The following is an 11517-nucleotide window of genomic DNA, read 5'->3' on the forward strand; positions in this document are numbered from 1 at the left end:
TTCCCCATTTAGAAAATAGTCTATGCCTAAATTCCTCCTTCCAAAGTGCATAACCTCACACCTTTCCACATTGTATTTCATTTGCCACTTCATTGCCCACTCTCCTAGCCTGTCCAAGTCCTTCTGCAGCCCCCTTGCTTCCTCAATACTACCTGTCCCTCTACAGATCTTTGTATCATCTGCAAACTTAGCAACAATGCCTTCAGTACCTTCTTCCAGATCATTAATGCTTTGCTGGTCATAAACCTTTTTTAATCACCATGAAAACAAGGAAGAAGAGCAACTGACCCCAAAAGCATAGGACTCCAGTAGCACCTTTAGAATGTTACAAATTAAAAGATTTGTAACAAAAAATTAAGCACACAAGATTAAAGTAACCGAGTTGAAGTGTAAAGTTACAGAACAAGTCCCAAAAAAGTTTTGACAAAACTTTGACAAAGGGCCATCTGGACTCGAAACGTTAGCTCTTTTCTCTCCCTACGGATGCTGCCAGACCTGCTGAGATTTTCCAGCATTTTCTCTTTGGTCCCAAAAAAGTACAAAATTCTACTACCATTTTGGTAGCAATCTCCTTAAATCCAGTAATATTACCCAGGTCTAGAAGTTGTCGTCACTTTAATAAAGGTACACCTCACGACTTTTTCCACGCTTCCACTTTTTCAAACTTTTTTTCAATTAAGGGGCAATTTAGCGTGGCCAATCCACCTACCCTGCACATCTTTGTGTTGTGGGGGACGAGACTCACGCAGATATGGACAGTGACCCGGGGCCGGGATTGAACCCGGGACCTCAGCGCCTCGAGGCATAGCCACACTACTGTTAAACATCCCTCCTTAAATATCTTTTCCCCCTTTAATCTCAGGTTCCACTGTTCTCAAATCCTTCTTTGAACTCAGCTTCTCTAAATATGCAAATCTATCTTCTTTTCTATTTTGTCTCTATTTCTGGGTCAATCAAATTGAATATATTTAATCCCTGTTTTCTTAGGAACCCCTGAGAGCTCCAAATGTTCCTTGTCACCTCTGAACTCCCTTTTTGAAATTCAGTAGCTGAAAATGCAGTTTCTCCACTTTTGTGAGGCCATGAAGAATCCAGCCCGAGTTTGTAGAATCAAAAGAAATAACTTTATTTACAATTACATATATACAACAGCAGCAGTACTCCGCCACTGCTCTCTCCTCTCTGGTTGGTTCCACACTGGCAAGCTCTATTTATGCAGGGAATCTGCTCATGATTTCTCCACCCCTCCCCCCCTCATTGGGGAAGCTCATACTCACAAAGGATTGTGGGATTGCCATTAGTCCCCAGCCAGTAGTATTTCGGCAGGTTATAACACCCACTTATCTCACAATGCAGATTTCACATCCGACCTATAACCCACCTAATCTAACACTCACCATAATCTCTCATTTCAAATGCGCAAATGTAACACCTTTAACCTCAAAGGCAAGCTGTCTCTAGTAACCTTCCCCACGTCCAATTCACCGAGGTCTCGCCACACAATTCTCTTCACCTGCACAAAACATAATCATAAAAATATGCACCTTTCATCACAGGTGATTGATTTCCAACAACCATCTTTATTTGTGTTGGGTCGTGGCGAGATTCCCCACTGATTCCCATTGCCTTCAGTTTTGCGAGGGGCTCCCCGTTGATGATCTCAATTAAACGTCAAGGACATTGTTTCTCACCTCACCGTTGCAATTCAGCTCTTTAGCCAGTATTTAGAGCACGGCTTTGCTACATATTGTCAGGGCTCACAGCCTCCAGCTGCTTCTTGGTGTCACATGGAATGAATCGAATTGACTGAAGATTACCATCTGTGGTGCTGGGGACCTCGGGAGGAGCCCGAGGTTAATTGTGCACTCAGCACTTTTGTCTTGTCTGATTGTGATTACAAACATTACTTGTTTTTCTCCCTGATATGCAGGCCTGCCTATTATTGGAGGTGGGGGTATCTGTGGTGCTTCCTCCTGTTAGCTATTTGATTATCTACAACCATCCACGACTGCATGTGGCATGTCTGTTTGTGGGTCTGTGTGTCCGCCTGCCTGTTGTGTGTGGCCTCCCAAGGGTGTATGGTTGCTCTCTCAGTCAGTTGCCTTACTCTATAAAGGTCACTCTCAAATTATCTGTGGTACTTGTATTTAACATTGGCAAATAAACATGAGATGGAATTGATTTGAACTCCCCGCACCCATTTCGAAAATACTGGGGCCATGAAACACGTTCGTCCTTTTGCTATGTGCTGACTTTAATTCTCATGGCGTTCTGTCCCGGGTCTTGTGCTATCTCATAGGGATGGTTGCTGAGGAGTACAACGCATTCTTCTATTCCTTGGTGTCTCAGGATACACAGGAGATGGCTTACTCTGCGAAGAGACAGAGGTTCCTGGTGGATCAGGGCTACAGCTTTAAGGTGAGCAGAAAATGGAGCTGAGTTTCCCTCGGGGTTGAGGTAGAGCTAAGGTCGCATGTCATACAGGTCACTGCTGTGAAGGGTTGTCTCTGTTCTCTGAGACCTCTGGTCAGAGATCCATCAGATTGTTGGCCAAAGCAAAGGAATGTATGCAGACATGAGGGTGCTAGGTGGTAATGGAAAACATTTTTTAAAAAAAATTTAAATATGGTTTACAACAGATACGTTCCTTTCAGGCGCAAAAACCGAGGAGGAAAAGTGATCCAACTCTGACTAACGAGAAGTTGATGATTGTATTAAATAGAGGAAGAGGCTGACAAAGTTGCTACCTGAGGATTGGGAGAATTTTAAATTCAGTAAAAGAGGACCAAGAAACTGTTCGCGAGAATAGATTGAGAGTAAACTAGCAAGAAGCACAAAACAGACGGTAAAAGCTTCTATATGAATGTGAAAATAGGAAAAGATTGGTGAAAACAAATGTGGGTCCATTACAGGAAAGGACAGGAGAATTTCTAACGGGGAATAGGGAAATGACAGAGAAGCAAAAATACTTTGCCTGCCTTCATTGAGGAAAATACAAGAAGTCTCTCCGAAATAATAAAGATTCAAGGGCCTCGGGTGAATGAGGAACAGAAAGAGTTCAGTGTTAGTTTTTTAAAAATAAAGTAGCACTGGAGAAATGAATGGGACTGGAAGTTGATAAATCCCTGGGACTTACATCCCAGAGTGTTGAAAGATCTGGCTGGAGAGATAGTGGGTGTATTGGTGATCATCTGGCAAAATTTAGATTCTGGAATGGTTCCTGCAGATTGTAAGGTAGCAAATGTCACCTCACTATTTGCGAAGGGAGCAAAAGAGAAAACGGGGATCCACAGGCTTGTTCGCCTGACATCAGTGAACAGGAACATGCTGGAATCTGTTATGGGGCAGCACGGTAGCATTGTGGATAGCACAATTGCTTCACAGCTCCAGGGTCCCAGGTTCAATTCTGGCTTGGGTCACTGTCTGTGCAGAGTCTGCACATCCTCCCCGTGTGTGGGTGGGTTTCCTCCGGGTGCTCCGGTTTCCTCCCACAGTCCAAAGATGTGCAGGTTAGGTGGATTGGCCATGCTAAATTGCCCTTAGTATCCAAAATTGCCCTTAGTGTTGGGTGGGGTTACTGGGTTATGGGGATAGGGTGGAGGTGTTGACCTTGGGTAGGGTGCTCTTTCCAAGAGCCGGTGCATACTCAATGGGCCGAATGGCCTCCTTCTGCACTGTAAATTCTATGATAATCTATGATAAAGGATGTGATAACCGGACCTTTGGAAAACAATGCTTTGATTGGGTAAAGACAACACTGATTTCTGAGGGGGAAATCAAGTTTGACAAAACTGTTTGGGAGTTTTTGAGGATGTAAATAGCAGAAGAGGTAAAAGAGAACCAGGGGCTGTAGTGTATTTAGATTTTCCGAAGAGTTTCCGTGAGGTCCCACTCAGGTTTGTAAGTCAAATGAGAGCACATGGGATTGTGGGTAATACGCTGGCATGGATTGTGAATTGGTTAATGGACAGAAAACCTAGAGTAGAAATAAACGGATAATTGTGAGGATAGCAACTGCAACGAGTGGGGCACTGCAAGGATTAATGATCGAACCCTGGCTATTCACAATATTTTATCAGTGATTTGGATGTGGGAACCAAATGTAATATTTCCAAATTTGCAGATGACACAAAGCTAGAGGGTTCTGAGGAGGATGCAGGCAGGCTGAGTGAGTGGGCAGACTGAGGTCTCTGAACAATTGTGACGTAGGGAGTGAGGAGGTACTGGAGCTTTTGGCGGATATAAAAGTGGACAAATCCCAGGTCCGGATGAGTTGTATCGCAGGCTACTGTGGGAGGCAAGAGAGGAAATTACTGGGGCTCCGACTCAAATTTTCAATTCCTCTTTGGCCACAGGGGAGGCACCAGGAGACTGGAGGGGGTGGTTAATGTTCCACTGTTCAAGAAACCAGGGAGTTATACACCTGAAAGTCTCACCTCAGTGGTAGGGAAAGTATTGGAGGAAATTCTGAAGGAGAGAATTAATCTCCACGTGGAGAGGCAACATTTGATCAGGGATAGTAAGCATGGCTTTGGCAGAGGGAGGTCATGCCTAACAAATTTGATTTAATTTTTTGAGGAGGTGATCAGGTGTGCAGATGAGGATAGTGCAGATGATATAGTTTACATTGTGCCACATGGAGATTGATATAGAAGGCAAGATAATAATCTTTATTAGTGTCACAAGTAGGGTTCCATTAACACTGCAATGAAGTTACTGTGAAATTCCCAGCACATGAGATCCAGGCTAACTTGGGAAGTTGGGTCCAAAACTGGCTTAGTTGTAGGAGATGGAAGGTGGTGGTAGAAGGTTGTGTGACTGGAAGCGTGTCCAGTGACATACCACAAGGATCAGTGCTGGATCGTGATATATATATATATGAACAAAATGTCTCGAACTAGGGGGTCACAGAGTCGGAGTAAGGGGCAGGTCATTGAGGATTGCGATAAGGACGAGTCTCTTCTACCGAAGTTTGGGCAACCTGTGGAATTCTCCCCCAGAGGCTGTGGAATCTCCATCACTGAGTATTGAACAAAGAGCATTGCAGCACAAGAACAGGCCGTCCAAGCCTGCCCTGACCATGCTGCCCATCTGAACTAAAACCCTTCCAGAGACCATATCCCGCTATTCCCATCCTATTCATGTATTTGTCAAGATGCCCCTTGAAAGTCACTATCGTCCCTGCTTCCACCACCTCCTCCGGCAGCGAGTTCCAGGCACACACTACCCTGTTCAAAGCAGAAATGTATAGATTTCCAGATATTAAAGCTATCAAGGAGATAGTGCAGGGAAAATGACGTTGAGGTGGAAAATCGAGTTGAATGGTGGAACAGGCTTGAGGGATTAAATGGCTGACTGCTCCTGTTTCCTACGTTCCTGTGGCTCTCAGGGTGGTGATAGTTCAGCAAGATCCTGCTGGATCTCATTCCACTCTCTGTCCTGGCCTGTTTTTGCAGGATCAGCTCAAACAAAGTAGCAGGAAAAATTTTGAAATAGTTGGCGAAACATGGCTGAGATCATCCCCCATACTCTGAATGGCAACAAATAAACTGTAAATGAGCAGAATTGTCAAATATCTCCAATCTCTTGATGAATCCAAACTGGAATATTGTAACAGACTTTGCGTGTATTCGTGTTCCTCCTTTGTCATTCCTGATGGAATACGGTCCCTCTGTCGTGCCTCAGAGGGCTCTGTCCATGTGACCAGGCCCGAGACCCAAAACCAGCCGCCCAAGGATCCAATGCTCGCTCCCAGGGCTTCGCTGCTCTTTCACCGGTGGTTAATTCAGACCCTTGGAGTTACTGACTTTAGAATTCCAGCTCAATAATTTCAATCTGTGCCTAGGAGCCGTGTGAGTTGCATTTCCTCTCTCCCTTGGCAGGTAATTACAAAGCTGGCAGGAATGGACGAGGAGGATTTGGCCTTTGCTACAAAAGATGACCAGCAGCAGCTTCTGCAGAAGGTTCTAGCAGCTTCGGACCTGGATGCGGAGGAGGAGGTTGTGCTCGGGGAATTTGGGTCAAAGTCAGGGCAGGTAAGAAGTTGCAGTGTGATTGTTAAACTGCAGAATGGGTGCGGGGGCTGAGAGGAGGAGGTGGGAATCTGCTGCAACCGTGTTTGTTGGAGGTTAGTGTGTAATCCAGATGATGACCTTCAGAGTGGACCCGAGTGTGGATATGCTGAGAGGGCAGTGAATTTAAATGAAGCGTGACAGAAATCTTCGACAGCCAAATCCTGATTCACTCGGCCAGCATGCGTTGAAACTCGGGGCGGAACAGATTTGGAGAAAATTCGGATAGTGCAGCACTCCCTCAGTACTGACCCTCTGATAGTGCAGCACTCCCTCAGTACTGACCCTCTGACAATGCAGCGCTCCCTCAGTACTGACCCTCTGACAATGCAGCGCTCCCTCAGTACTGACCCTCTGACAGTGCAGCGCTCCCTCAGTACTGACCCTCTGACAGTGCAGCACTCCCTCAGTACTGCCCCTCTGATAGTGCAGCACTCCCTCAGTACTGACCCTCTAACCGTGCAGCACTCCCTCAGTACTGACCCTCTGACAATGCAGCACTTCCTCAGTACTGACCCTCTGACAGTGCAGCACGCCCTCAGTACTGACCCTCTGACAGTGCAGCACTCCCTCAGTACTGACCCTTTGACAGTGCAGCGCTCCCTCAGTACTGACCCTCTGACAGCGCAGTACTGACTCTCTGACAGCGCAGCACTCCCTCAGTACTGACCCTCTGACAGTGCAGCGCTCCCTCAGTACTGACCCTCTGACAGCGCAGTACTGACTCTCTGACAGCGCAGCACTCCCTCAGTACTGACCCTCTGACAGTGCAGCACTCCCTCAGTACTGACCCTCTGACAGCGCAGTACTGACTCTCTGACAGCGAAGCACTCCCTCAGTACTGACCCTCTGACAGCGCAGCACTCCCTCAGTGCTGACCCTCTGACAGTGCGCACTCCCTCAGTGCTGACCCTCTGACAGTGCAGCACTCCCTCAGTACTGACCCTCTGACAGTGCGGCACTCCCTCAGTACTGACCCTCTGACAGTGCGGCACTCCCTCAGTACTGACCCTCTGACAGTGCAGCACTCCCTCAGTACTGACCCTCTGACAGTGCAGCACTCCCTCAGTACTGTCCCTCTGACAGTGCAGCACTCCCTCAGTACTGACCCTCTGACAGTGCAGCACTCCCTCAGTACTGACCCTGTGACAGTGCGGCACTCCCTCAGTACTGACCCTCTGACAGTGCCGCACTCCCTCAGTACTGACCCTCTGACAGTGCAGCACTCCCTCAGTACTGTCCCTCTGACAGTGCAGCACTCCCTCAGTACTGACCCTCCGACAGTGCAGCACTCCCTCAGTACTGACCCTCTGACAGTGCAGCACTACGTCAGTACTGACCCTCTGACAGTGCAGCACTCCCTCAGTACTGACCCTCTGACAGTGCAGCACTCCCTCAGTACTGACCCTCTGACAGTGCAGCACTCCCTCAGTACTGACCCTCTGACAGTGCAGCACTCCCTCAGTACTGACCCTCTGACAGTGCAGCACTCCCTCAGTACTGACCCTCTGACAGTGCAGCACTCCCTCAGTACTGTCCCTCTGACAGTGCGGCACTCCCTCAGTACTGACCCTCTGACAGTGCAGCACTCCCTCAGTACTGACCCTCTGACAGTGCAGCACTCCCTCAGTACTGACCCTCTGACAGTGCAGCACTCCCTCAGTACTGTCCCTCTGACAGTGCGGCACTCCCTCAGTACTGACCCTCTGACAGTGCAGCACTCCCTCAGTACCGTCCCTCTGACAGTGCAGCACTCCCTCAGTACTGACCCTCTGACAGTGCGGCACTCCCTCAGTACCGTCCCTCTGACAGTGCAGCACTCCCTCAGTACTGACACTCTGACAGTGCAGCACTCCCTCAGTACTGACACTCTGACAGTGCAGCACTCCCTCAGTACTGACCCTCTGACAGTGCGACACTCCCTCAGTACTGACCCTCTGACAGTGCAGCACTACGTCAGTCCTATACTGCAACTGTCGGTCTGAATTCTGTGCTCTGGCCTGTGGAGCGGGATTTAAATCCACAACTTTCTGGTGTGTGTGAAACTGTGACAAATACATTATAATGGACGTGGGATCAAAGGAGCTGCGTTTGATCCTTTCTCATTCGCTGTGTTTTCCGGTCTGACTCCCTGTTTTTAAATTCCTTTTCTTCAGGTTTCACGCCGTTTTGGAACGATGAGTTCAATGTCGGGGGCCGATGACACCGTTTACTTGGAGTATCATCGGAGCAAGAGCTTTGGCAAAAACATCCACCCTCTGTTCAAACGCTTCAGGAAATGAGTGGGTGACAACTGTGGGCACTGCAGGGTAATGGAAGACGCTGTATAACCTGGGTTTCCACTGGCAGCAACAAGACTGCCAGTGTTTCAAATCTACAAGCCAAATATGCGGAGCGTTTTTTTGGGGGGGGCTTATTTATTACGACGGATCTGAGTTGCATTGTTGTTGAAATAATTAAAAAATCCTTTTTATAAATGTCGGTTTTCTTTCTTGCCCCCTGTCTCCTGTTCCCTTCCGATGAACAAAGAACAAAGAAATGTACAGCACAGGAACAGGCCCTTCGGCCCTCCAAGCCCGTGCCGACCATACTGCCCGACTAAACTACAATCTTCTACACTTCCTGGGTCCGTATCCTTCTATTCCCATCCTATTCATATATTTGTCAAGATGCCCCTTAAATGTCCCTATCGTCCCTGCTTCCACTACCTCCTCCGGTAGCGAGTTCCAGGTACCCACTACCCTCTGCGTAAAAAACTTGCCTCGTACATCTACTCTAAACCTTGCCCCTCTCACCTTAAACCTATGCCCCCTAGTAATTGACCCCTCTACCCTGGGGAAAAGCCTCTGACTATCCACTCTGTCTATGCCCCTCATAATTTTGTATACCTCTATCAGGTCGCCCCTCAACCTCCTTCGTTCCAGTGAGAACAAACCGAGTTTATTCAACCGCTCCTCATAGCTTATGCCCTCCATACCAGGCAACATTCTGGTAAATCTCTTCACCCTCTCTAAAGCCTCCACATCCTTCTGGTAGTGTGGCGACCAGAATTGAACACTATACTCCAAGTGTGGCCTAACTAAGGTTCTATACAGCTGCAACATGACTTGCCAATTCTTATACTCAATGCCCCGGCCAATGAAGGCCAGCATGCCGTATGCCTTCTTGACTACCTTCTCCACCTGTGTTGCCCCTTTCAATGACCTGTGGACCTGTACTCCTAGATCTCTTTGACTTTCAATACTCTTGAGGGTTCTACCATTCACTGTATATTCCCGACCTGCATTAGACCTTCCAAAATGCATTACCTCACATTTGTCCGGATTAAACTCCATCTGCCATCTCTCCGCCCAAGTCTCCAGACAATCTAAATCCTGCTGTATCCTCAGACAGTCCTCATCGCTATCCGCAATTCCACCAACCTTTGTGTCGTCTGCAAGTTAGCCTCGTGGCTGATTCATCTTGGGAGCCGGGATCTCCTAGCTCACCGGGATCTAGTTGTTGCTGTGCTTCCATTGGGCAGCAGCCGAGGTCGTGCAGATTGAGTTTCCCGTTGATGCAGAGACAGAAAACGGAGATCGGGCGAAACCGTTCTCACTCGAAAAAGGGTCGATAAGGAGAGGGCTCCGATTTAAAGCAAATGTGATGTGAGGAAAAAGAATATTTCACACCGACTGTTTTGCTTCTGGAGTGCACGGCCTGGAGGTGAGGTGGAGGCAGCTTCAATCGAGGCACTCAAGTTTCACTTTGGAAGCAAAAACAGGAAGGCAGATTACTACCTGAATGGTTGTAAATTGGGAGAGGGGAGTGTGCAGCGGGACCTGGGTGTCCTTGTGCACCAGTCACTGAAGGTAAGCATGCAGGTGCAGCAGGCGGTAAAGAAGGCTAATGGTATGTTGGCCTTCATTGCGAGAGGTTTCGAGTATAGAAGCAGGGATGTGTTGCTGCAATTGTACAGGGCCTTGGTGAGGCCACACCTGGAGTATTGTGGGCAGTTTTGGTCTTCTCGGAGGAAGGATGTTCTTGCTCTTGAGGGAGTGCAGCAAAGGTTTACCATGTTAGCCTGAGGCTGCTGTTGAGTAAAGAGTCAAGAGATCTGCTCCATTTCCCAAACACCTTTAGTTTTCTTTGAACACACTCAGCACCAAACTGTACATCACATCACCTGCTCCAAAGGCCAGAGGCCAAAATACCTCTTTACATATCAGTGCAAATTATTGGAGCAATGAGACATCTAATCGGAATGTTTCTTAACCGATTCCTTAATAGTCTCCCCTTTGGAGAAAAAAAATAATTTGGTGAAAACAAAATTGCAAGAAACTCAAAAACACGCAATTTCCCCCCTCTTTTTTTCATTTTTTTGGAAGGAAAAATAACCCAAAACAGTCACAGAAACAGGCGGCCTTCATTAACAATATCCAACAGTTTCTGTGAACTAGCCCCTCTTTTCGTAAAACAGTCGGACAATTGATAGCTCCTGTCGACCCATTTAATTTTTGATATCTCCCCTCTGTCCAACATCTGCTTCAAACTTGCAATGTCTTTCCTGAACCTTTTTTCATTGACACTTTTTGTAGAGTACACATTTTCCCACAGGGGTTTATTGTCAATGTGACATTCAATAGGTATATTACCCAAATCCCCAAATTTCTGTCAATATCAGAGATATATAAAAGGCCATATCCACCGCCTCTACAAGGCTTAAAGTCTCAGCAGCCAAAGTGCTTTTCTTTTTTGTTTTGTTTTTTATAAATTTAGTGTACCCAATTCATTTTTTTCAATTAAGGGGCAATTTAGCGTGGCCAATCCACCTAGCTGCACATCTTTGGGTTGTGGGGGCGAAACCCACGCAAACATGGGGAGAATATGCAAACTCTACACGGCCAGTGACCCAGAGCCGGAATCGAACCTGGAACCTCGGCGCCATGAGGCTGCAGGGCTAACCCACTGCGCCACCGTGCTACCCCGCCAAAGTGCTTTTGACCACTCTCCTTATTTTCTTTGTTTCCCACAGGAGTGCAACATTTGAAAATTAAATGGAATGAAAATCGCTTATTGTCACAAGTAGGCTTCAAATGAAGTTACTGTGAAAAGACCCTAGTCGCCACATTCCGGCACCTGTTCGGGGAGGCTGGTACGGGAATTGAACCGTGCTGCTGGCCTGCCTTGCTCTGCTTTCATAGCCAGCGACTTAGCCCTGTGCTAAACAGCCCCTGTCTGGTAAATGTAATTTACCATTAATGGTTCCCCATAAGGAAAATTATAAAACCTCATGCGCTTGAAACCCCATCACGTAACTTTGCATAGGACGTATCACTATAAACTATGAGTTTCAAGTGCCTAAGATCACCCAGAACCGGGAACCTCAAAACACACTCCTGCATTTTTAGTTTGACCAATGCTTTATTTGCTCTTATTATGTCTTCCACTTTGGGATCATTCATTT

General features: G+C 47.2%; 1 protein-coding gene across 3 annotated transcripts in view; it reads left to right on the forward strand.

Moving 5' to 3' along the window:
- ercc3 (excision repair cross-complementation group 3) overlaps window positions 1–8548 on the forward strand; it is a 113661-nt gene extending 105113 nt beyond the window's left edge. For all 3 annotated transcript variants that reach the window (XM_072468675.1, XM_072468677.1, XM_072468676.1), the window contains 3 exons: window positions 2300–2418; window positions 5883–6035; window positions 8228–8548. In XM_072468675.1, coding sequence (XP_072324776.1) covers window positions 2300–2418; window positions 5883–6035; window positions 8228–8353 — 398 coding nt within the window. In that variant the 3' untranslated portion in view covers window positions 8354–8548. The remainder of the gene's footprint in view (window positions 1–2299; window positions 2419–5882; window positions 6036–8227) is intronic.
- Window positions 8549–11517: the final 2969 nt, after the last annotated feature.

Source organism: Scyliorhinus torazame, chromosome 2 (assembly GCF_047496885.1).
Source record: "Scyliorhinus torazame isolate Kashiwa2021f chromosome 2, sScyTor2.1, whole genome shotgun sequence".
NCBI lineage: Eukaryota > Metazoa > Chordata > Chondrichthyes > Carcharhiniformes > Scyliorhinidae > Scyliorhinus > Scyliorhinus torazame.